This window comes from Pogoniulus pusillus, unplaced genomic scaffold (genome assembly GCF_015220805.1).
Source record: "Pogoniulus pusillus isolate bPogPus1 unplaced genomic scaffold, bPogPus1.pri scaffold_139_arrow_ctg1, whole genome shotgun sequence".
Classification (NCBI taxonomy): Eukaryota; Metazoa; Chordata; class Aves; order Piciformes; family Lybiidae; genus Pogoniulus; species Pogoniulus pusillus.
This window is the reverse complement of record NW_026974574.1, coordinates 49,713-75,466: the sequence shown is the minus strand read 5'-3', so window position 1 is coordinate 75,466 and position 25,754 is coordinate 49,713. Positions and strand designations below refer to the sequence as shown.

At 54.8% G+C, this 25,754-nt stretch overlaps 1 protein-coding gene across 1 annotated transcript in view; it reads left to right on the top strand.

Moving 5' to 3' along the window:
• Window positions 1-215: 215 nt before the first annotated feature.
• Window positions 216-25,754, top strand: part of LOC135173925 (tenascin-X-like) — a gene marked incomplete at both ends in the record, with an annotated part of 73,526 nt that continues 47,987 nt past the window's right edge. Inside the window, 10 exon segments of the mRNA XM_064141139.1 lie at window positions 216-509; window positions 3,080-3,373; window positions 5,946-6,239; window positions 7,566-7,853; window positions 10,512-10,805; window positions 12,373-12,666; window positions 15,471-15,764; window positions 18,434-18,721; window positions 21,312-21,605; window positions 23,550-23,837. Of these exon segments, the coding sequence (XP_063997209.1) occupies window positions 216-509; window positions 3,080-3,373; window positions 5,946-6,239; window positions 7,566-7,853; window positions 10,512-10,805; window positions 12,373-12,666; window positions 15,471-15,764; window positions 18,434-18,721; window positions 21,312-21,605; window positions 23,550-23,837 (2,922 nt within the window).

The window sequence follows — 25,754 nt, the reverse complement described above, 5'->3', positions numbered from 1 at the left end:
CTTCTTTCTGCTGTGCTTTCCTTTGCTTCGCTTCACTCCACTTTGCTTCCCTTTCTTCATCTCTCATCTCCTGATTCCTGTTCCCATGGCTGTGTGTCATGGCACAAGTGCATGGAAGATGTCAGTACTGGTTGGAGGAAGGCTCAAATGAATGCAGGGACCGAGTGGCAGATGGAAGTTGACATCCTGCACTTTGTGTCCCCTCTCTGCTGCAGCTGCAGCTCCAGAAGCTGAGGAACCAGCACAGAAGCCAGTGCTGGGCGAGCTGAGGGCCTCCCAGGTGGGCCCCGAGTCGGTGCAGCTGGAGTGGAGCGTCCCCGAGGGCACCTTTGACTCCTTCACGGTGCAGTACAGGGATGGGCAAGGCCAGCCCCAGGTGCTGCCCGTGGACGGGGGTTCGCGCACGGTGAGCGTGCCTGGGCTGTCCCCGTCCCGCCGCTACAAGTTCAACCTGTACGGGCTGTGGGGCCGCCAGCGCCTGGGCCCTGTCTCCACCGACGCTGTCACAGGTGAGGCTGCTCTGGGCACTCTCTGCCGCAGGGCTTGGCTCTGGGCAGCAGCTTGGGCAGGGCCTCTGCTGCCTGCCTTGCCCCTGCTGGCTGCAGGCCACAGCTGCTCTCTGCTGCCTTGGGGCTGCCTCTGTGCATGGAGGCAGAAAGGTGTGGGAGGCTGCAGGGCCCTGCCTGCCTGCATGGATGGATTCTCACCTGCGGCTTTGCTCTGCCCTCATCCTGCTGCTTCTCACCTTCACCATCTGCTTCACTCTCTTCTGCCTTCTCTGCCACTGCTGATCAGCTTCTTCCCCTTCTCCTCTTCCCTCTGCTCCATCAAACTCTTATTCCTCTCCTTCACCTCTCTTCTCTTCTCCTTTCCTCAATTCACTTCTCTCCTCTGCACTTCACTTCCTTTCCCTTTGCTTTTCTCTGCTTCTCTTCTCATGACTTTGCTTTCATTTCCTCCTCTCAGCTCCCCTCGCCTCCCTTCCTCGCCTCCCCTCTCCCCCTCTCCCCTTGGTGCAGAGGAGGATTCTCTGTACCTATGCCTATTGGTGGAGGAGAGAAATTAATTGGGGCAATATCAATTTCATATAAAAATATAGATTTATTAAATTCAATATTTTGAACTCTCACCACCCCCAACCCCTGGATATTAATATTAAAGGTTGGTACACAGACATGGAAACAATTCAGGATAAAATAGGCACAGGGATTTGTTAATCAACTTCAAACATTCAAACTATAAACAGAGAGAGGAGTTTGCCTGCAGCTCAATGCCGCTTGGGATCTTTATGCTATGTGCCCAGCAGGGCAGGCTGAAACCCTTTCTGCTCTATGGCAGAGGCAACTTAGATCACAGAGGTATTGAAGCTTTCACTCACAACTCTTTATCAATTGTTAATCACCCTCTGGGGCTGTGTCACAGCCTGTGCCTAGTGTCCAAACTTCAGGGGCTCTGCCTGTGGACTCTGAGGCTGGAATCTTCCTGACTTGAGGGGAGAGGATAAATCTTCCCAGTCTCTGGGGAAAGGCTTCTGACCTTTGCTCTCCTGACGAGGGATGATCTCTGCCTTGGTGCTCCTGACTTCCTTCTGGATGCTGTGTCCAGGACTTCTCAGCTGGCAGGATTTCAGGAGCAGGAGAATATCTGTGCTGTCTCTGGCACAGTTGTCACAGCTAGCAGGCCATGTGTGTGTGTGTGTGCAGGCAATCCAGAGTCTGCTTCCTGGTTCTCTCAGTGGCAGTGGCTGTTACCAGGCAGCGATAGGCAGCAGGCATGCAAAGTGTGCACAGCTGCTGGGAGTCTGAGCTCTGTAGGTAAAGGCAATGCAGGATCTGGTTCTGATAACATCGTAGCATGCAGCTGTGCACAGCTGGCTTAGGAGACCACAGGCTCCTCCTATGTATTATAGGCAGGCTTAAATGAGCTCTGCATGAAAGGTAAGCAGGCAGGAGAGCTGCGAGTGAGTCAGAACATGAGGGTCTGTGGGGCTGAGCTGTGCAGGGTCTATGCCTGAGGGTCTGAGCTGAGCGCTGCAAGTGAGGGTCAGAGCTGTGCAAGCAAGTCTGAGCCGTGCGGGTGAGTCAGAGCAGGTTGTTTACCTGTGCACCCCCATTTATTGACTGTGGGCCGAGATGAATGGCCTCTTGAGCACCAGAGTGACAAATCCTGGTTGGCAGCCAGCCAAACCTTACCATCATAGGCAGAAGCTCTTGCCTGGACTCTCCCAAATATGGGGATCACATGGGCTTGTCTCAGGGAGACACGAGCTGGGTGTGTGTGGTTTACACAACCTGTTTACAACCAGGAGTCCTGGCAGAAAAACATGTCCAGGCAAGGCAAGACAAGGCAAGGCATAAGCAAGCCTCTTTTGGGCCTTCAGGCCCTCCACAACACTCCCCCACCTTGCCTGTCTTCCCCTTCCCTCGCCTCACGTTGCCTTCGTCTCCCCTCACGTCTCCTCACCTCCCGCTGCTTCCCGTTTCCTCCTATCACCTTCCTTCCCCTCCCCTCACCTCCTGTCACCTCCCCTCGCCTGCTCTCCCTTGCCCTCACCTCCCCTCGCCTCCTCTCTCCTGCCCTCACCACACCTCACATCCCCTCACCTTTCCTGCCCTCCCCTTGGCTCCCATTCCTTTTCCTTCCCTGTGCTCCTCTTGTCTTACACTAGAACAGGTTGTCCAGGGAGACTGCGGATGCTCCCTAGCTTGTTGTGTTCAAGACCAGGTTAGAAGAGGCCATGAGTGACTTGTTCTAGTGGGAGCTGTCCCTGCCTATGGCAGGAGTTGGAACTGGATGAGCTTTGAGGTCCCTTCCAACCAAAACCCTTCTATGATTCTCTTTGGTCTTCTCTTTGCTTCTTTTCACTTCTTTTTGCTGTGCTTCTGTTTGCTTTTCTTCACTCCACTTTGCTTCCCTTTCTTCATCTCTCATCTCTTGATTCCTATTCCCATGGCTGTGTGTCATGGCACAAGTGCATGGAAGATGTCAGTACTGGGTGGATGAAGGCTGAAATGGATGCAGGGACAGAGTGGCAGATGGAAGTTTGCATCCTGCACTTTGTGTCCCCTCTCTGCTGCAGCTGCAGCTCCAGAAGCTGAGGAACCAAGAAGGCAGCCAGTGCTGGGCGAGCTGAGGGCCTCCCAGGTGGGCCCCGAGTCGGTGCAGCTGGAGTGGAGCGTCCCCGAGGGCACCTTTGACTCCTTCATGGTGCAGTACAGGGATGGGCAAGGCCAGCCCCAGGTGCTGCCCGTGGACGGGGGTTCGCGCACGGTGAGCGTGCCTGGGCTGTCCCCGTCCCGCCGCTACAAGTTCAACCTGTACGGGCTGTGGGGCCGCCAGCGCCTGGGCCCTGTCTCCACCGACGCTGTCACAGGTGAGGCTGCTCTGGGCACTCTCTGCCGCAGGGCTTGGCTCTGGGCAGCAGCTTGGGCAGGGCCTCTGCTGCCTGCCTTGCCCCTGCTGGCTGCAGGCCACAGCTGCTCTCTGCTGCCTTGGGGCTGCCTCTGTGCATGGAGGCAGAAAGGTGTGGGAGGCTGCAAGGCCCTGCCTGCCTGCGTGGATGGATTCTCACCTGCGGCTTTCCTCTGCCCTCATCCTGCTGCTTCTCACCTTCACCCTCTGCTTTACTCTCTTCTGCCTTCTCTGCCACTGCTGCTCAGCTTCTTCCCCTTCTCCTCTTCCCTCTGCTCCATCAAACTCTTATTCCTCTCCTTCACCTCTCTTCTCTTCTCCTTTCATCAATTCACTTCTCTCCTCTGCACTTCTCTTTGATTCTCTGCTCTGCACTTCACTTTCTTTCCCTTTGCTTTTCTCTGCTTCTCTTCTCATGACTTTGCTTTCATTTCCTCCTCTCAGCTCCCCTCGCCTCCCTTCCTCGCCTCCCCTCTCCCCCTCTCCCCTTGGTGCAGAGGAGGATTCTCTGTACCTATGCCTATTGGCAGAGGAGAGAAATTAATTGGGGCAATATCAATTTCATATAAAAATATAGATTTATTAAATTCAATATTTTGAACTCTCACCACCCCCAACCCCTGGATATTAATATTAAAGCTTGGTACACAGACATGGAAACAATTCAGGATAAAATATGCACAGGGATTTGTTAATCAACCTCAAACATTCAAGCTATAAACAGAGAGAGGAGTTTCCCTGCAGCTCAGTGCCGCTTGGGATCTTTATGCTATGTGCCCAGCAGGGCAGGCTGAAACCCTTTCTGCTCTATGGCAGAGGCAACTTAGATCACAGAGGTATTGAAGCTTTCACTCACAACTCTTTGTCTATTATTAATTACCCTCTGGGGCTGTGTCACAGCCTGTGCCCAGTGTCCAATTCTCCAGGGTCTCTGCCTGTGGACTCTGAGGCTGGAATCCTCCCGGCTTGAGGGGAGAGGATAAATCTTCCCAGTCTCTGGGGAAAGGTTTCTGACCTTTGCTCTCCTGATGAGGGATGATCTCTGCCTTGGTGCTTCTGACTTCCTTCTGGATGCTGTGTCCAGGACTTCTCAGCTGGCAGGATTTCAGGAGCAGGAGAATATCTGTGCTGTCTCTGGCACAGTTGTCACAGCTAGCAGGCTGTGTGTGTGTGCAGGCAATCCAGAGTCTGCTTCCTGGTTCTCTCAGTGGCAGTGGCTGTTACCAGGCAGCGATAGGCAGCAGGCATGCGAAGTGTGCACAGCTGCTGGGAGTCTGAGCTCTGTAGGTAAAGGCAATGCAGGATCTGGTTCTGATAACGTCGTAGCATGCAGCTGTGCACAGCTGGCTTAGGAGACCACAGGCTCCTCCTATGTATTATAGGCAGGCTTAAATGAGCTCTGCATGAAAGGTAAGCGGGCAGGAGAGCTGCGAGTGAGTCAGAACATGAGGATCTGAGGCTCTGAGCATCTGAGGGGCTGAGCTGTGCAGGGTCTATGCCTGAGGGTCTGAGCTGAGCGCTGCAAGTGAGGGTCAGAGCTGTGCAAGCAAGTCTGAGCCGTGCGGGTGAGTCAGAGCAGGTTGTTTACCTGTGCACCCCCATTTATTGACTGTGGGCCAAGATGAATGTCCTCTTGACCACCAGAGTGACAAATCCTGGTTGGCAGTCAGCCAAACCTTACCATCATGGGCAGGAGGCTCTTGCCTGGACTCTCCCAAATATGGGGATCACATGGGCTTGTCTCAGGGAGACACGAGCTGGGTGTGTGTGGCTTACACAACCTGTTTACAACCAGGAGTCCTGGCAGAAAAACATGTCCAGGCAAGGCAAGACAAGGCATAAGCAAGCCTCTTTTGGGCCTTCAGGCCCTCCACAACACTCCCCCAGCTTGCCTGTCTTCCCCTTCCCTCGCCTCACGTTGCCTTCGTCTCCCCTCACGTCTCCTCACCTCCCGCTGCTTCCCGTTTCCTCCTATCACCTTCCTTCCCCTCCCCTCGCCTCCCCTCACCTCCCCTCGCCTCCTCTCTCCTGCCCTCACCACACCTCACATCCCCTCACCTTTCCTGCCCTCCTCTTGGCTCCCATTCCTTTTCCTTCCCTGTGTTCCTCTTGTCTTACACTAGAACAGGTTGTCCAGGGAGACTGTGGATGCTCCCTAGCTTGATGTGTTAAAGACCAGGTTAGAAGAGGCCATGAGTGACTTGTTCTAGTGGGAGCTGTCCCTGCCTATGGCAGGAGTTGGAACTGGATGAGCTTTGAGGTCCCTTCCAACCAAAACACTTCTATGATTCTCTTTGGTCTTCTCTTTTCTTCTTTCCACTTCTTTTTGCTGTGCTTCTGTTTGCTTTTCTTCACTCCACTTTGCTTCCCTTTCTTCATCTCTCATCTCTTGATTCCTGTTCCCATGGCTGTGTGTCATGGCACAAGTGCATGGAAGATGTCAGTACTGGGTGGATGAAGGCTCCAATGGATGGATGGATGGAGTGGCAGATGGAAGTTCACATCCTGCACTTTGTGTCCCCTCTCTGCTGCAGCTGCAGCTCCAGAAGCTGAGGAACCAAGAAGGCAGCCAGTGCTGGGCGAGCTGAGGGCCTCCCAGGTGGGCCCCGAGTCGGTGCAGCTGGAGTGGAGCGTCCCCGAGGGCACCTTTGACTCCTTCACGGTGCAGTACAGGGATGGGCAAGGCCAGCCCCAGGTGCTGCCCGTGGACGGGGGTTCGCGCACGGTGAGCGTGCCTGGGCTGTCCCCGTCCCGCCGCTACAAGTTCAACCTGTACGGGCTGTGGGGCCGCCAGCGCCTGGGCCCTGTCTCCACCGACGCTGTCACAGGTGAGGCTGCTCTGGGCACTCTCTGCCGCAGGGCTTGGCTCTGGGCAGCAGCTTGGGCAGGGCCTCTGCTGCCTGCCTTGCCCCTGCTGGCTGCAGGCCACAGCTGCTCTCTGCTGCCTTGGGGCTGCCTCTGTGCATGGAGGCAGAAAGGTGTGGGAGGCTGCAGGGCCCTGCCTGCCTGCATGGATGGATTCTCACCTGCGGCTTTGCTCTGCCCTCATCCTGCTGCTTCTCACCTTCACCCTCTGCTTTACTCTCTTCTGCCTTCTCTGCCACTGCTGCTCAGCTTCTTTCCCTTCTCCTCTTCTCTCTGCTCCATCAAACTCTTATTCCTCTCCTTCATCTCTCTTCTCCTTTCATCAATTCGCTTCTCTCCTCTTTACTTCTCTTTCATTCTCTGCTCTGCACTTCTCCTCCTTTCCATTTGCTTTGCTCTGCTTCTTTTCTCATGGCTTTGCTTTCTTTTGCGCCCCTCCCCTCGCTTCCCTTCCCCTCACCTCCCCTCGCCTACCCTTCACTCTCCTCACCTTCATTCTGCTCCATTTGCCTCCTCTCCCCTCGCCTCCCTCACCTCCTCAACCCTTTCCTCAAGTCCCCTCCCCTCGCCACTCCTCACCTCCCCTCACCTCCTCTCCCCTCTCATCCCCTCCCCTCTCCTCACCTTGCCTTGCCTGGCCTCCTCTCACCTCTCCTCCCATCACCTCACCTGATCTCACCTCGCCCCTCTCATTTCCCCTCCCCTTGCTGCACCTCCCCTTCCCTCCCCTTGCCTCGCCTCCCCTCACCTTGCCTTCCCTTTCCTAGGCTCCACTTCTCTTTGCTTCCCTGCACTTCTCTTCTCTTCCACTGAAAGGGCTGTCCAGGGAGGCTATGGATGCTTCCTAGCTGGAGATGGTCAAGACCAAGTTGGAAGAGGCCTTGAGTGACTTGTTCTAGTGGGAGTTGTCCCTGCCTATGGCAGGGGTTGGAACTGGAAGAGCATTGAGGTCCCTTCCCATCTAAACCATCCCACGGTTCTCTTTGATCTTCTCTTTATTTTCCTTCTCTTCCCTTCCCTTTCTTTTTCTTCCCTTCTTTACCTATGCTTCTCTTTGCTTCTTTCCACTTCTTTTTGCTGTGCTTCCCTTTGCTTTGCTTCACTCCACTTTGCTTCCCTTTGCTTTATCTCTCATCTCCTGATTCCTGTTCCCATGGCTGTGTGTCATGGCACAAGTGCATGTAAGATGTCAGTACTGGGTGGATGAAGGCTTAAAAAGATGTGTGGATGAAGTGGGAGATGGAAGTTGACATCCTGCACTTTGTGTCCCCTCTCTGCTGCAGCTGCAGCTCCAGAAGCTGAGGAACCAAGAAGGCAGCCAGTGCTGGGCGAGCTGAGGGCCTCCCAGGTGGGCCCCGAGTCGGTGCAGCTGGAGTGGAGCGTCCCCGAGGGCACCTTTGACTCCTTCACGGTGCAGTACAGGGATGGGCAAGGCCAGCCCCAGGTGCTGCCCGTGGACGGGGGTTCGCGCACGGTGAGCGTGCCTGGGCTGTCCCCGTCCCGCCGCTACAAGTTCAACCTGTACGGGCTGTGGGGCCGCCAGCGCCTGGGCCCTGTCTCCACCGACGCTGTCACAGGTGAGGCTGCTCTGGGCACTCTCTGCCGCAGGGCTTGGCTCTGGGCAGCAGCTTGGGCAGGGCCTCTGCTGCCTGCCTTGCCCCTGCTGGCTGCAGGCCACAGCTGCTCTCTGCTGCCTTGGAGCTGCCGCTGTGCATGGAGGCAGAAAGGTGTAGGAGGCTGCAGGGCCCTGCCTGCCTGCGTGGATGGATTCTCACCTGCGGCTTTCCTCTGCCCTCATCCTGCTGCTTCTCACCTTCACCCTCTGCTTCACTCTCTTCTGCCTTCCCTGCAACTGCTGCTCAGCTTCTTCCCCTTCTCCTCTTCCCTCTGCTCCATCAAACTCTTATTCCTCTCCTTCACCTCTCTTCTCTTCTCCTTTCATCAATTCACTTCTCTCCTCTTTACTTCTCTTTGATTCTCTTCTTTGCACTTTGCTTCCTTTCCCTTTGCTTTGCTCTGCTTCTCTTCTCATGACTTTGCTTTCATTTCCTCCTCTCAGCTCCCCTCGCCTCCCTTCCTCGCCTCCCCTCTCCCCCTCTCCCCTTGGTGCAGAGGAGGATTCTCTGTACCTATGCCTATTGGCGGAGGAGAGAAATTAATTGGGGCAATATCAATTTGATATAAAAATATAGATTTATTAAATTCAATATTTTGAACTCTCACCACCCCCAACCCCTGGATATTAATATTAAAGCTTGGTATACAGACATGGAAACAATTCAGGATAAAATAGGCACAGGAATTTGTTAATCAACTTCAAACATTCAAGCTATAAACAGAGAGAGGAGTTTGCCTGCAGCTCAATGCCGCTTGGGATCTTTATGCTATGTGCCCAGCAGGGCAGGCTGAAACCCTTTCTGCTCTATGGCAGAGGCAACTTAGATCACAGAGGTATTGAAGCTTTCACTCACAACTCTTTATCAATTATTAATCACCCTCTGGGGCTGTGTCACAGCCTGTGCCCAGTGTCCTATTCTCCAGCGTCTCTGCCTGTGGACTCCGAGGCTGGAATCTTCCTGACTTGAGGGGAGAGGATAAATCTTCCCAGTCTCTGGGGAAAGGTTTCTGACCTTTGCTCTCCTGACGAGGGATGATCTCTGCCTTGGTGCTCCTGACTTCCTTCTGGATGCTGTGTCCAGGACTTCTCAGCTGGCAGGATTTCAGGAGCAGGAGAATATCTGTGCTGTCTCTGGCACAGTTGTCACAGCTAGCAGGCCATGTGTGTGTGTGCAGGCAATCCAGAGTCTGCTTCCTGGTTCTCTCAGTGGCAGTGGCTGTTACCAGGCAGCGATAGGCAGCAGGCATGCGAAGTGTGCACAGCTGCTGGGAGTCTGAGCTCTGTAGGTAAAGGCAATGCAGGATCTGGTTCTGATAACGTCGTAGCATGCAGCTGTGCACAGCTGGCTTAGGAGACCACAGGCTCCTCCTATGTATTATAGGCAGGCTTAAATGAGCTCTGCATGAAAGGTAAGCGGGCAGGAGAGCTGCGAGTGAGTCAGAACATGAGGGTCTGAGGCTCTGAGCATCTGAGGGGCTGAGCTGTGCAGGGTCTATGCCTGAGGGTCTGAGCTGAGCGCTGCAAGTGAGGGTCAGAGCTGTGCAAGCAAGTCTGAGCCGTGCGGGTGAGTCAGAGCAGGTTGTTTACCTGTGCACCCCCATTTATTGACTGTGGGCCGAGATGAATGGCCTCTTGACCACCAGAGTGACAAATCCTGGTTGGCAGCCAGCCAAACCTTACCATCATAGGCAGAAGCTCTTGCCTGGACTCTCCCAAATATGGGGATCACATGGGCTTGTCTCAGGGAGACACGAGCTGGGTGTGTGTGGTTTACACAACCTGTTTACAACCAGGAGTCCTGGCAGAAAAACATGTCCAGGTAAGGCAAGGCATAAGCAAGCCTCTTTTGGGCCTTCAGGCCCTCCACGACACTCCCCCACCTTGCCTGTCTTCCCCTTCCCTTGCCTCACGTTGCCTTCGTCTCCCCTCACGTCTCCTCACCTCCCGTTGCTTCCCATTTCCTCCTATCACCTTCCTTCCCCTCCTCTCGCCTCCCCTCACCTCCCCTCGCCTGCTCTCGCTTGCCCTCACCTCCCCTCACCTCCTCTCTCCTGCCCTCACCACACCTCACATCCCCTCACCTTTCCTGCTCTCCCCTTGGCTCCCATTCCTTTTCCTTCCCTGTGCTCCTCTTGTCTTACACTGGAACAGGTTATCCAGAGAGGATGTGGATGCTCCCTAGCTTGTTGTGTTCAAGACCAGGTTAGAAGAGTCCTTGAGTGACTTGTTCTAGTGGGAGCTGTCCGTGCCTATGGCAGGAGTTGGAACTGGATGAGCTTTGAGGTTCATTCCAACCTAAACCATTCTATGATTCTCTTTGGTCTTCTCTTTGCTTTGCTTCTCTTCCCTTCCCTTTCGTTTTCTTCCCTTCTTTACCTTTTGCTTCTCTTTGCTTCTTTCCACTTCTTTTTGCTGTGCTTCCCTTTGCTTCCCTTCAGTCCACTTTGCTCCCGTTTCTTCATCTCTCATCTCCAAATTTCTGCTCACATGGGTGTGTATCATTGCACAAGTGCATGTAAGATGTCAGTATTGGGTGGAAGAAGGCTCCAATGGATGGATGGATGGAGTGGCAGATGGAAGTTGACATCCTGCACTTTGTGTCCCCTCTCTGCTGCAGCTGCAGCTCCAGAAGCTGAGGAACCAACAGAGAAGCCAGTGCTGGGCGAGCTGAGGGCCTCCCAGGTGGGCCCCGAGTCGGTGCAGCTGGAGTGGAGCGTCCCCGAGGGCACCTTTGACTCCTTCACGGTGCAGTACAAGGATGGGCAAGGCCAGCCCCAGGTGCTGCCCGTGGACGGGGGTTCGCGCACGGTGAGCGTGCCTGGGCTGTCCCCGTCCCGCCGCTACAAGTTCAACCTGTACGGGCTGTGGGGCCGCCAGCGCCTGGGCCCTGTCTCCACCGACGCTGTCACAGGTGAGGCTGCTCTGGGCACTCTCTGCCGCAGGGCTTGGCTCTGGGCAGCAGCTTGGGCAGGGCCTCTGCTGCCTGCCTTGCCCTTGCTGGCTGCAGGCCACAGCTACTCTCTGCTGCCTCGGGGCTGCCTCTGTGGATGGAGGTGTGCGAGGGGAGATAGATGGAAGGGATCCTGCACTGATGGATACATGGAGACATGCGTGGATGCATGGATGGGTGGGTGGGGGTGTGGGTAATGGGATTAGGTGATAATGTCTTTGGGTGACTGACAGGCAGGGAGGCTGCAGGGGTGCACGAAGAACTGAATTTAAACTCCTTTTCCTCTTCATCTTTTCCTACCTCCTTCCCCTCTTTCTCCTTGTTATTCTTCTTCCCCTTCTCTCTCTTCCTTCTCCATCTCCTTCTTCCTCCCTTTCTCTGTCTTCCTTCTCCTTCCTCTCCTTCTCTTTCCCCTTCCTCTTCTTCCCCTCCCCCTTCTCCTTCTTTTCCCCCTTCTCCTTCTTTTCCCCCTTCTCCTTCTTTTCCCCCTTCTCCTTCTCTTCCCCCTTCTCCTTCATCCCCCTCCTTCCCCTCCTCCATCACATTCCCCTCCTCCACCACCTTCCCCTCCTCCTTCTCCATCTCACACACCGATGGGAGGACAACTATGAGGAGGCCTGGAAGGACGCCAATGGACAAAGAGATTGACAGTTGTCTGAATGGTTGATGACTCATTGGCTCCCTTCCTTTGTCTCCCCTTGTCTTTGCTTCCCTCTGCTTCTCCTTGCATCTCTTCTCGTCTCGCCTCTTCTCGCCTCACCTCACCTCGCCTCGTCTCGTCTCATCTGTCCCGTCCCTTCTCGTCCCGTCTCGCCCCTTCTCGCCCCTTCTCGTCCCTTCTCGCCCCTTCTCGTCCCTTCTCTCCCCGTCTCGCCCCGTCTCGCCTCTTCTCGCCTCCCCTCTTCTGGTCTCGTCTCGCCTCTTCTCGTCCCTTCTCGTCCCTTCTCGTCTCTTCTCGTCCCTTCCCGTCCCCTCTCCTCTCCTCTCCTCTCCTCTCCTCTCCTCTCCTCTCCTCTCCTCTCCTCTCCTCTCCTCTCCTCTCCTCTCCTCTCCTCTCCTCTCCTCTCCTCTCCTCTCCTCTCCTCTCCTCTCCTCTCCTCTCCTCTCCTCTCCTCTCCTCTCCTCTCCTCTGCTTTCATCTCCTCTCTTCTCTTCTCTTCTCTTCTCTTCTCTTCTCTTCTCTTCTCTTCTCTTCTCTTCTCTTCTCTTCTCTTCTCTTCTCTTCTCTTCTCTTCTCACTTTGCTTCTTCTCTCACTTCCCTTCACTTCATTTTGATTCTCTTCACTTTGCTATGTTTTGCTTAAAGTTGCTTTTCTTCACTCTGCTTCTCTTCTCTGTGCCTCACTCCACTTTGTTTCCTTTCATCTCTCATCTCTACATTTCTCTTAACATGAGTCTGTAGTATGGGGTAGCTGTATGTAAATGGCTGTACTGGGTGGATGAAGGCTGAAATGGAGGTATGGATGCAGGGACAGAGTGGTAGATGGAAGTTGACATCCTGCACTTTGTGTCCCCTCTCTGCTGCAGCTGCAGCTCCAGAAGCGGAGGAACCAACAGAGAAGCCAGTGCTGGGCGAGCTGAGGGCCTCCCAGGTGGGCCCCGAGTCGGTGCAGCTGGAGTGGAGCGTCCCCGAGGGCACCTTTGACTCCTTCACGGTGCAGTACAGGGATGGGCAAGGCCAGCCCCAGGTGCTGCCCGTGGACGGGGGTTCGCGCACGGTGAGCGTGCCTGGGCTGTCCCCGTCCCGCCGCTACAAGTTCAACCTGTACGGGCTGTGGGGCCGCCAGCGCCTGGGCCCTGTCTCCACCGACGCTGTCACAGGTGAGGCTGCTCTGGGCACTCTCTGCCGCAGGGCTTGGCTCTGGGCAGCAGCTTGGGCAGGGCCTCTGCTGCCTGCCTTGCCCCTGCTGGCTGCAGGCCACAGCTGCTCTGAGCTGCCTTGGGGCTGCCTCTGTGCATGGAGGCAGAAAGGTGTGGGAGGCTGCAGGGCCCTGCCTGCCTGCGTGGATGGATTCTCACCTGCACCTTTCCTCTGCCCTCATCCTGCTGCTTCTCACCTTCACCCTCTGCTTCACTCTCTTCTGCCTTCTCTGCCATTGCTGCTCAGCTTCTTTCCCTTCTCCTCTTCTCTCTGCTCCTTCAAACTCTTATTCCTCTCCTTCACCTCTCTTCTCTTCTCCTTTCATCAATTCACTTCTCTCCTCTTTACTTTAATTCTCTACTCTGCACTTTGCTTCCTTTCCCTTTGCTTTGCTCTGCTTCTCTTCTCCTCACTTTCATTTGCTCCTCTCACCTCCCCTTGCCTCCGCTCCTCTCTCCTCCCCTCAGCTGCCGTGTCCTCCCCTCTCATTTTCTCCCCTCGCCTCCCATCACCTGCCCTCCCCTCACCTCCTCTCCTCTCTCCCCCCTTGACCTCCCCTCCCTTCGGCTCCCCTTCCCTCACCTCCCCTCTCCTCCCCTCGCCTCCCCTTGCCTCCCATCACCTCCCCTTCCCTCACCTCCCTGTTGCAGAGAGGAATTCTAAGCACCTGCCCCTATTTGGCAGAGGAGAGAAATTAATTAGGGCGATATAATTTTATATAAAAACATAGATTTATTGATCTCAATATTCTGAACTCTGCCACCCCCAACCACTGGATATTAATGTTAAAGCTTGGTACACAGTCATGAAAAAATTTAGGACAAGATATGCACAGGGAATTGGTTCTTTAACCAGCAAACATTCAAACTATAAACAGAGAGAGGAGTTTCCCTGCGGCTTAATGCTGCTTGGGATATTTATGCTCTTTGTCCAGCAGAGCAGGCTGAAACTCTTTCTGCTCTATGGCAGACAGAACTGATATCTACAGAGGTACTGAAGCTTTCACTCACAACTCTTTATCAATTATTAATCACCCTCTGGGGCTGTGTCACAGCCTGTGCCCAGTGTCCAATTCTCCAGGGGGTCTCTGCCTGTGGACTCTGAGGCTGGAATCCTCCCAGCTTGAGGGGAGAGGATAAATCTTCCCAGTCTCTGGGGAAAGGTTTCTGACCTTTGTTCTCCTGGTGAGGGATGATCTCTACCTTGGTGCTGCTGGCTCCTTCTGGATGCTGTGTCCAGGACTTCTCAGCTGGCAGGATTTCAGGAGCAGGAGAATATCTGTGCTGTCTCTGGCACGGTTCTCACGGCTAGCAGGCTGTGTGTGTGTGCAGGCAATCCAGAGTCTGCTTCCTGGTTCTCTCAGTGGCAGTGGCTGTTACCAGGCAGTGATAGGCAGCAGGCATGCAAAGTGTGCACAGCTGCTGGGAGTCTGAGCTCCGTAGGTAAAGCACTGCAGGATCAGGTCCTGATAGCGCCATAGCATGCAGCTGTGCAGAGCTGGCTTAGGAGACCATAGGCTCCTTACATATATATGTGCAGGCTTAAATGAGCTCTGCAGCTAAGGTACACAGGCAGGTGAGCTGCGATTGGGTCAAACCATGAGGATCTGAGCCTCTGAGCATTGGAGCTGTGCAATGGTGTCCGAGCGTGGGGGTCTAAGCGGCTGAGCGCTGCAGTGGGGGTCAGAGCAGTGTCTGAGCCATGTAGGTGAGTCAGAGCAGCAGGGTGTTGCAATGGGGTCCGAGCTGAGCTGATCTGCGGGTAGGGCCAGAGCAGGTTGTTTACCTGTGCACCACTATTTATTGACTGTGGGCCGAGATTAATGGTCTCTTGGACATTGGAGTGACCAATCAGGTTGGCAGTCAGCCAAATCTTACCATCATAGGCAGAAGGCTCTTGCCTGGACTCTCCCAAATATGGGGATCACATGGATTTGCCCCAGGGAGACACGAGCTGGGTGTGTGTGGCTTACACAACCTGTTTACAACCAGGGGTCCTGGCAGAAAAACATGTCCAGGCAAGGCAAGGCATAAGCAAGCCTCTTTTGGGCCTTCAGGCGCTCCATGACACTCCCCCACCTTGCCTGTCTTCCCCTTCCCTCGCCTCACGTTGCCTTCGTCTCCCCTCACGTCTCCTCACCTCCCGCTGCTTCCCGTTTCCTCCTATCACCTTCCTTCCCCTCCCCTCACCTCCCTCGCCTCCCGTCACCTCCCCTCACCTGCTCTCGCTTGCCCTCACCTCCCCTCACCTCCTCTCTCCTGCCCTCACCACACCTCACATCCCCTCACCTTTCCTGCCCTCCTCTTGGCTCCCATTCCTTTTCCTTCCCTGTGCTCCTCTTGTCTTACACTAGAACAGGTTGTCCAGGGAGACTGTGGATGCTCCCTAGCTTGATGTGTTAAAGACAAGGTTAGAAGAGGCCATGAGTGACTTGTTCTAGTGGAAGCTGTCCCTGCCTATGGCAGGAGTTGGAACTGGATGAGCTTTGAGGTCCCTTCCAACCAAAACCCTTCTATGATTCTCTTTGGTCTTCTCGTTGCTTCTTTCCACTTCTTTTTGCTGTGCTTCTGTTTGCTTTTCTTCACTCCACTTTGCTTCCCTTTCTTCATCTCTCATCTCTTGATTCCTGTTCCCATGGCTGTGTGTCATGGCACAAGTGCATGTAAGATGTCAGTACTGGGTGGATGAAGGCTGAAATGGATGCAGGGACAGAGTGGCAGATGGAAGTTGACATCCTGCACTTTGTGTCCCCTCTCTGCTGCAGCTGCAGCTCCAGAAGCTGAGGAACCAACAGAGAAGCCAGTGCTGGGCGAGCTGAGGGCCTCCCAGGTGGGCCCCGAGTTGGTGCAGCTGGAGTGGAGCGTCCCCGAGGGCACCTTTGACTCCTTCACGGTGCAGTACAGGGATGGGCAAGGCCAGCCCCAGGTGCTGCCCGTGGACGGGGGTTCGCGCACGGTGAGCGTGCCTGGGCTGTCCCCGTCCCGCCGCTACAAGTTCAACCTGTACGGGCTGTGGGGCCGCCAGCACCTGGGCCCTGTCTCCACCGACGCTGTCACAGGTGAGACTGCTCTGGGCACTCTCTGCCGCAGGGCTTGGCTCTGGGCAGCAGCTTGGGCAGGGCCTCTGCTGCCTGCCTTGCCCCTGCTGGCTGCAGGCCACAGCTGCTCTCTGCTGCCTTGGGGCTGCCTCTGTGCATGGAGGCAGAAAGGTGTGGGAGGCTGCAGGGCCCTGCCTGGCTGCGTGGATGGATTCTCACCTGCGGCTTTGCTCTGCCCTCATCCTGCTGCTTCTCACCTTCACCCTCTGCTTTACTCTCTTCTGCCTTCTCTGCCACTGCTGCTCAGCTTCTTCCCCTTCTCCTCTTCCCTCTGCTCCATCAAACTCTTATTCCTCTCCTTCACCTCTCTTCTCTTCTCCTTTCATCAATTCACTTCTCTCCTCTGCACTTCTCTTTGATTCTCTGCTCTGCACTTCACTTTCTTTCCCTTTGCTTTTCTCTGCTTCTCTTCTCATGACTTTGCTTTCATTTCCTCCTCTCAGCTCCCCTCGCCTCCCCTCCTCGCCTCCACTCTCCCCCTCTCCCCTTGGTGCAGAGGAGGATTCTCTGTACCTATGCCTATTGGCGGAGGAGAGAAATTAATTGGGGCAATATCAATTTCATATAAAAATATAGATTTATTTAATTCAATATTTTGAACTCTCACCACCCCCAACCCCTGGATATTAATATTAAAGGTTGGTACACAGACATGGAAACAATTCAGGATAAAATAGGCACAGGAATTTGTTAATCAACTTCAAACATTCAAACTATAAACAGAGAGAGGAGTTTGCCTGCAGCTCAATGCCGCTTGGGATCTTTATGCTATGTGCCCAGCAGGGCAGGCTGAAACCCTTTCTGCTCTATGGCAGAGGCAACTTAGATCACAGAGGTACTGAAGCTTTCACCCACAACTCTTTATCAATTGTTAATCACCCTCTGGGGCTGTGTCACAGCCTGTGCCTAGTGTCCAGACTTCAGGGGATCTGCCTGTGGACTCTTTGAGGCTGGAATCTTCCTGGCTTGAGGGGAGAGGATAAATCTTCCCAGTCTCTGGGGGAATATTGGTTTTCTAACCTTTGTTCTCCTGGCAAGGGATGATCTCTGCTTTTAATGCTGCTGTCCTCTTCTGGATGCTGTGTCTAGGGCTATCATCTTGGCAAGATTTGAGGAGCAGGAGAATGTCCCTGCTGTCTCTGGCCAGTTCTTCACAGCTAGCAGGCCATGTGTGTGTGTGCAGACCATCCAGAGCCTGATCCTGGTTCTCTCAGCAGCAGTGGCTTTTACCAGGCAATAAGCGGCGAGCATGCGGAGTGTGCTCAGCTGCTGGGAGTCTGAGCCCTGTATGTCAATCAATGATGCAGGATCAGGTCCTGATAGCAATACAGCTGCAGCTGTGCACAGCTGGCTTAGAAGGCTATAGGCTCCTTATATATATATATGTGCAGGTTTAAATGAGCTCTGCACCTAAGGCACACAGGCAGGAGAGCTGCAATTGGGCCAAAGCATGAGCTGTGAGCCTCTGAGCAGGGGAGCTGTGCAATGGCATCCGAGCGTGGAGGTCCGACTGACTGAGCGCTGCAGTGGGGGTCAGAGAGCTGAGCTGGGATAGGGCCAGAGAGCAGGTGTTTGCCTGTGCATCCCTACTCATTGACTGGGGGCTGAGATTAATGGCCTTTTTGGCCACTAGAGTGACCAATCAGGTTGGGAATTAGCCAAACCTTACCATCATAGGCAGAATCTCTTGCCTGGACTCTCCCAAATATGGAGATCACATGGGCTTACCCCAGGAAGACACGAGCTGGGTGTGTGAGGCTTACACAACCTGTTTACAACCAGGGGTCCTGGCAGAAAAACATGTCCAGGCAAGGCAAGGCATAAGCAATCCTCTTTTGGGCCTATGGGCCCTCCACAACACCCCTCCACTCACTTTGCCTTCCCTCCCTTTGTCTCTCCTTCCCTCCCTTTGTCTCCCCTTCCCTCGCATCCCCTCGCCTCCACTTCCCTCCCCTTGCCTTGCCTCCCCTCTCCTCCTCTTGCCTCACCTTGCCTCCTGTCGCCTCCCCTCGCCTTGCCTCTATTCCCCTTCCCTCACCTCCCCTCGCCTCTTCTCTCCTGTCCTCACCACGTCGAACCTCCCCTCACCTTTCCTGCCCTCCCCTGACCTCCCCTTCTCTTTGCTTCCCTGCACTTGTCTTGTCTTACACTGGAGCAGGTTGTCTGGGGAGGATGTGGATGCTCCCTAGCTGGAGATATTCGAGACCAGGGTGGAAGAGGCCTTGAGTGACTTGTTCTAGTGGGAGCTGTCCCTGCCTATGGCAGGGGTTGGAACTGGATGAGCTTTGAGGTCCATTCCAACATAAACCATTCTATGGTTCTCCTTGGGCTTCTCTTTGCTTTGCTTCTCTTTCCTTAGCTTTCATTTTCCTCCCTTCTTTACCTTTTGCTTCTCTTTGCTTCTTTCCTCTTCTTTCTGCTGTGCTTTCCTTTGCTTCGCTTCACTCCAATTTGCTTCCCTTTCTTCATCTCTCATCTCCTGATTCCTGTTCCCATGGCTGTGTGTCATGGCACAAGTGCATGGAAGATGTCAGTACTGGTTGGAGGAAGGCTCAAATGAATGCAGGGACCGAGTGGCAGATGGAAGTTGACATCCTGCACTTTGTGTCCCCTCTCTGCTGCAGCTGCAGCTCCAGAAGCTGAGGAACCAGCACAGAAGCCAGTGCTGGGCGAGCTGAGGGCCTCCCAGGTGGGCCCCGAGTCGGTGCAGCTGGAGTGGAGCGTCCCCGAGGGCACCTTTGACTCCTTCACGGTGCAGTACAGGGATGGGCAAGGCCAGCCCCAGGTGCTGCCCGTGGACGGGGGTTCGCGCACGGTGAGCGTGCCTGGGCTGTCCCCGTCCCGCCGCTACAAGTTCAACCTGTACGGGCTGTGGGGCCGCCAGCGCCTGGGCCCTGTCTCCACCGACGCTGTCACAGGTGAGGCTGCTCTGGGCACTCTCTGCCGCAGGGCTTGGCTCTGGGCAGCAGCTTGGGCAGGGCCTCTGCTGCCTGCCTTGCCCCTGCTGGCTGCAGGCCACAGCTGCTCTCTGCTGCCTCGGGGCTGCCTCTGTGCACGGAGGCAGAAAGGTGTGGGAGGCTGCAGGGCCCTGCCTGGCTGCGTGGATGGATTCTCACCTGCGGCTTTGCTCTGCCCTCATCCTGCTGCTTCTCACCTTCACCCTCTGCTTTACTCTCTTCTGCCTTCTCTGCCACTGCTGATCAGCTTCTTCCCCTTCTCCTCTTCCCTCTGCTCCATCAAACTCTTATTCCTCTCCTTCACCTCTCTTCTCTTCTCTTCTCCTTTCATCAATTCACTTCTCTCCTCTGCACTTCTCTTTGATTCTCTGCTCTGCACTTCACTTTCTTTCCCTTTGCTTTTCTCTGCTTCTCTTCTCATGATTTTGCTTTCATTTCCTCCTCTCAGCTCCCCTCGCCTCCCTTCCTCGCCTCCCCTCTCCCCCTCTCCCCTTGGTGCAGAGGAGGATTCTCTGTACCTATGCCTATTGGCAGAGGAGAGAAATTAATTGGGGCAATATCAATTTCATATAAAAATATAGATTTATTTAATTCAATATTTTGAACTCTCACCTCCCCCAACCCCTGGATATTAATATTAAAGGTTGGTACACAGTCATGGAAACAATTCAGGATAAAATAGGTACAGGAATTTGTTAATCAACCTCAAACATTCAAACTATAAACAGAGAGAGGAGTTTGCCTGCAACTCAATGCCGCTTGGGATCTTTATGCTATGTGCCCAGCAGGGCAGGCTGAAACTCCTACTGCTCTATGGCAGAGGAAACAGATATCACAGAGGTATTGAAGCTTTAACTCACAACTCTTTGTCTATTATTAATTACCCTCTGGGGCTGTGTCACAGCCTGTGCCCAGTGTCCAATTCTCCAGCGTCTCTGCCTGTGGACTCCGAGGCTGGAATCTTCCTGACTTGAGGGGAGAGGATAAATCTTCCCAGTCTCTGGGGAAAGGTTTCTGACCTTTGCTCTCCTGACGAGGGATGATCTCTGCCTTGGTGCTCCTGACTTCCTTCTGGATGCTGTGTCCAGGACTTCTCAGCTGGCAGGATTTCAGGAGCAGGAGAATATCTGTGCTGTCTCTGGCACAGTTGTCACAGCTAGCAGGCCATGTGTGTGTGCAGGCAATCCAGAGTCTGCTTCCTGGTTCTCTCAGTGGCAGTGGCTGTTACCAGGCAGCGATAGGCAGCAGGCATGCAAAGTGTGCACAGCTGCTGGGAGTCTGAGCTCTGTAGGTAAAGGCAATGCAGGATCTGGTTCTGATAACATCGTAGCATGCAGCTGTGCACAGCTGGCTTAGGAGACCACAGGCTCCTCCTATGTATTATAGGCAGGCTTAAATGAGCTCTGCATGAAAGGTAAGCAGGCAGGAGAGCTGCGAGTGAGTCAGAACATGAGGGTCTGTGGGGCTGAGCTGTGCAGGGTCTATGCCTGAGGGTCTGAGCTGAGCGCTGCAAGTGAGGGTCAGAGCTGTGCAAGCAAGTCTGAGCCGTGCGGGTGAGTCAGAGCAGGTTGTTTACCTGTGCACCCCCATTTATTGACTGTGGGCCGAGATGAATGGCCTCTTGAGCACCAGAGTGACAAATCCTGGTTGGCAGCCAGCCAAACCTTACCATCATAGGCAGAAGCTCTTGCCTGGACTCTCCCAAATATGGGGATCACATGGGCTTGTTTCAGGGAGACACGAGCTGGGTGTGTGTGGCTTACACAACCTGTTTACAACCAGGAGTCCTGGCAGAAAAACATGTCCAGGCAAGGCAAGACAAGGCATAAGCAAGCCTCTTTTGGGCCTTCAGGCCCTCCACAACACTCCCCCACCTTGCCTGTCTTCCCCTTCCCTAGCCTCACGTTGCCTTCGTCTCCCCTCACGTCTCCTCACCTCCCGCTGCTTCCCGTTTCCTCCTATCACCTTCCTTCCCCTCCCCTCACCTCCTGTCACCTCCCCTCGCCTGCTCTCCCTTGCCCTCACCTCCCCTCGCCTCCTCTCTCCTGCCCTCACCACACCTCACATCCCCTCACCTTTCCTGCCCTCCCCTTGGCTCCCATTCCTTTTCCTTCCCTGTGCTCCTCTTGTCTTACACTAGAACAGGTTGTCCAGGGAGACTGCGGATGCTCCCTAGCTTGTTGTGTTCAAGACCAGGTTAGAAGAGGCCATGAGTGACTTGTTCTAGTGGGAGCTGTCCCTGCCTATGGCAGGAGTTGGAACTGGATGAGCTTTGAGGTCCCTTCCAACCAAAGCCCTCCTATGATTCTCTTTGGTCTTCTCTTTGCTTCTTTTCACTTCTTTTTGCTGTGCTTCTGTTTGCTTTTCTTCACTCCACTTTGCTTCCCTTTCTTCATCTCTCATCTCTTGATTCCTATTCCCATGGCTGTGTGTCATGGCACAAGTGCATGGAAGATGTCAGTACTGGGTGGATGAAGGCTGAAATGGATGCAGGGACAGAGTGGCAGATGGAAGTTGACATCCTGCACTTTGTGTCCCCTCTCTGCTGCAGCTGCAGCTCCAGAACCTGAGGAACCAACAGAGAAGCCAGTGCTGGGCGAGCTGAGGGCCTCCCAGGTGGGCCCCGAGTCGGTGCAGCTGGAGTGGAGCGTCCCCGAGGGCACCTTTGACTCCTTCATGGTGCAGTACAGGGATGGGCAAGGCCAGCCCCAGGTGCTGCCCGTGGACGGGGGTTCGCGCACGGTGAGCGTGCCTGGGCTGTCCCCGTCCCGCCGCTACAAGTTCAACCTGTACGGGCTGTGGGGCCGCCAGCGCCTGGGCCCTGTCTCCACCGACGCTGTCACAGGTGAGGCTGCTCTGGGCACTCTCTGCCGCAGGGCTTGGCTCTGGGCAGCAGCTTGGGCAGGGCCTCTGCTGCCTGCCTTGCCCCTGCTGGCTGCAGGGCGCAGCTGCTCTGCTGCTGCTTTGGGGCTGCCTCTGTGCATGGAGGTGTGCGAGGGGAGATAGATGGAAGGGATCCTGCACTGATGGATACGTGGAGACATGCGTGGATGCAGGGAAGGGTGAATGGGGGTGTGGGTAATGGGATTAGGTGATATGTCTGGGTGACTGACAGGCAGGGAGGGTGCAGGGGTGCACGAAGAACTGAATTTAAACTCCTTTTCCTTGTAATCTTTTCCTACCTCCTTCCCCTCTTTCTCCTTGTCCTTCTTCTTCCCCTTCTCTCTCTTCCTTCTCCATCTCCTTCTTCCTCCCTTTCTCTGTCTTCCTTCTCCTTCCTCTCCTTCTCTTTCCCCTTCCTCTTCTTCCCCTCCCCCTTCTCCTTCTTTTCCCCCTTCTCCTTCTCTTCCCCCTTCTCCTTCATCCCCCTCCTTCCCCTCCTCCATCACCTTCCCCTCCTCCACCACCTTCCCCTCCTCCTTCTCCATCTCACACACCGATGGGAGGACAACTATGAGGAGGCCTGGAAGGACGCCAATGGACAAAGAGATTGACAATTGTCTGAATGGTTGATGACTCATTGGCTCCCTTCCTTTGTCTCCCCTTGTCTTTGATTCCCTCTGCTTCTCCTTGCGTCTCTTCTCGTCTCACCTCACCTCGCCACGTCTCGTCTCATCTCGTCCCGTCCCTTCTCGTCCCTTCTCGTCCCGTCCCGTCCCTTCTCGTCCCTTCTCGTCCCGTCTCGTCCCGTCTCGCCCCGTCTCGCCCCTTCTCGCCCCTTCTCGCCCCTTCTCGTCCCTTCTCGTCCCGTCTCGCCCCGTCTCGCCCTGTCTCACCCCTTCTCGCCCCTTCTCGCCCTGTCTCGCCCCTTCTCGTCCCTTCTCGCCTCTTCTCGCCCCTTCTCGGCCCTTCTCACCCCTTCTCGTCCCTTCTCGCCCCTTCTCGTCCCGTCTCGCCCCTTCTCGTCCCTTCTCGTCCCTTCTCGCCCCTTCTTGCCCCGTCTCGCCCTGTCTCGCCCCTTCTCGTCCCTTCTTGCCTCTTCTCGCCCCTTCTCGTCCCTTCTTGCCTCTTCTCGCCCCTTCTCGTCCCTTCTTGTCCCTTCTCGCCCCTTCTCGTCCCTTCTCGCCTCTTCTCGCCCCTTCTCGCCTCTTCTCGTCCCTTCTCGTCCCTTCTCTCCCCGTCTCTCCCCGTCTCGCCCTGTCTCGCCTCTTCTCGCTTTGCCTTTTCTGGTCTCGTCTCGCCTCTTCTCGTCCCTCCCCTTCCCTTCCCTTCCCTTCCCTTCCCTTCCCTTCCCTTCCCTTCCCTTCCCTTCCCTTCCCTTCCCTTCCCTTCCCTTCCCTTCCCTTCCCTTCCCGTCTCGTCCCCTCTCCTCTCCTCTCCTCTCCTCTCCTCTCCTCTCCTCTCCTCTCCTCTCCTCTCCTCTCCTCTCCTCTCCTCTCCTCTCCTCTCCTCTCCTCTCCTCTCCTCTCCTCTCCTCTCCTCTCCTCTCCTCTCCTCTCCTCTCCTCTCCTCTCCTCTCCTCTCCTCTCCTCTCCTCTCCTCTCCTCTCCTCTCTTCTCACTTTGCTTCTTCTCTCACTTCCCTTCACTTCATTTTGATTCTCTTCACTTTGCTATGTTTTGCTTAAAGTTCCTTTTCTTCACTCTGCTTCTCTTCTCTGTGCTTCACTCCACTTTGTTTCCTTTCATCTCTACATTTCTCTTAACATGAGTCTGTAGTATGGGGTAGCTGTATGTAAATGTCTGTACTGGGTGGATGAAGGCTGAAATGGAGGTATGGATGCAGGGAAATAGTGACAGATGGAAGGTGACATCCTGCACTTTGTGTCCCCTCTCTGCTGCAGCTGCAGCTCCAGAAGCTGAGGAACCAACAGAGAAGCCAGTGCTGGGCGAGCTGAGGGCCTCCCAGGTGGGCCCCGAGTCGGTGCAGCTGGAGTGGAGCGTCCCCGAGGGCACCTTTGACTCCTTCACGGTGCAGTACAGGGATGGGCAAGGCCAGCCCCAGGTGCTGCCCGTGGACGGGGGTTCGCGCACGGTGAGCGTGCCTGGGCTGTCCCCGTCCCGCCGCTACAAGTTCAACCTGTACGGGCTGTGGGGCCGCCAGCGCCTGGGCCCTGTCTCCACCGACGCTGTCACAGGTGAGGCTGCTCTGGGCACTCTCTGCCGCAGGGCTTGGCTCTGGGCAGCAGCTTGGGCAGGGCCTCTGCTGCCTGCCTTGCCCCTGCTGGCTGCAGGCCACAGCTGCTCTCTGCTGCCTTGGGGCTGCCTCTGTGCATGGAGGCAGAAAGGTGTGGGAGGCTGCAAGGCCCTGCCTGCCTGCGTGGATGGATTCTCACCTGCGGCTTTGCTCTGCCCTCATCCTGCTGCTTCTCACCTTCACCCTCTGCTTCACTCTCTTCTGCCTTCTCTGCCACTGCTGCTCAGCTTCTTCCCCTTCTCCTCTTCCCTGTGCTCCATCAAACTCTTATTCCTCTCCTTCACCTCTCTTCTCTTCTCCTTTCATCAATTCACTTCTCTCCTCTGCACTTCTCTTTGATTCTCTGCTCTGCACTTCACTTTCTTTCCCTTTGCTTTTCTCTGCTTCTCTTCTCATGATTTCGCTTTCATTTCCTCCTCTCAGCTCCCCTCGCCTCCCTTCCTCGCCTCCCCTCTCCCCCTCTCCCCTTGGTGCAGAGGAGGATTCTCTGTACCTATGCCTATTGGCAGAGGAGAGAAATTAATTGGGGCAATATCAATTTCATATAAAAATATAGATTTATTAAATTCAATATTTTGAACTCTCACCACCCCCAACCCCTGGATATTAATATTAAAGGTTGGTACATAGTTATGAAAACAATTCAGGATAAAATAGGTACAGGAATTTGTTAATCAACCTCAAACATTCAAACTATAAACAGAGAGAGGAGTTTGCCTGCAACTCAATGCCGCTTGGGATCTTTATGCTATGTGCCCAGCAGGGCAGGCTGAAACCCTTTCTGCTCTATGGCAGAGGCAACTTAGATCACAGAGGTATTGAAGCTTTAACTCACAACTCTTTATCAATTGTTAATCACCCTCTGGGGCTGTGTCACAGCCTGTGCCTAGTGTCCAAACTTCAGGGGCTCTGCCTGTGGACTCTGAGGCTGGAATCTTCCTGACTTGAGGGGAGAGGATAAATCTTCCCAGTCTCTGGGGAAAGGTTTCTGACCTTTGCTCTCCTGACGAGGGATGATTTCTGCCTTGGTGCTCCTGACTTCCTTCTGGATGCTGTGTCCAGGACTTCTCAGCTGGCAGGATTTCAGGAGCAGGAGAATATCTGTGCTGTCTCTGGCACAGTTGTCACAGCTAGCAGGCCATGTGTGTGTGTGTGTGCAGGCAATCCAGAGTCTGCTTCCTGGTTCTCTCAGTGGCAGTGGCTGTTACCAGGCAGCGATAGGCAGCAGGCATGCAAAGTGTGCACAGCTGCTGGGAGTCTGAGCTCTGTAGGTAAAGGCAATGCAGGATCTGGTTCTGATAACGTCGTAGCATGCAGGTGTGCACAGCTGGCTTAGGAGACCACAGGCTCCTCCTATGTATTATAGGCAGGCTTAAATGAGCTCTGCATGAAAGGTAAGCAGGCAGGAGAGCTGCGAGTGAGTCAGAACATGAGGGTCTGTGGGGCTGAGCTGTGCAGGGTCTATGCCTGAGGGTCTGAGCTGAGCGCTGCAAGTGAGGGTCAGAGCTGTGCAAGCAAGTCTGAGCCGTGCGGGTGAGTCAGAGCAGGTTGTTTACCTGTGCACCCCCATTTATTGACTGTGGGCCGAGATGAATGGCCTCTTGAGCACCAGAGTGACAAATCCTGGTTGGCAGCCAGCCAAACCTTACCATCATAGGCAGAAGCTCTTGCCTGGACTCTCCCAAATATGGGGATCACATGGGCTTGTCTCAGGGAGACACGAGCTGGGTGTGTGTGGCTTACACAACCTGTTTACAACCAGGAGTCCTGGCAGAAAAACATGTCCAGGCAAGGCAAGACAAGGCATAAGCAAGCCTCTTTTGGGCCTTCAGGCCCTCCACAACACTCCCCCACCTTG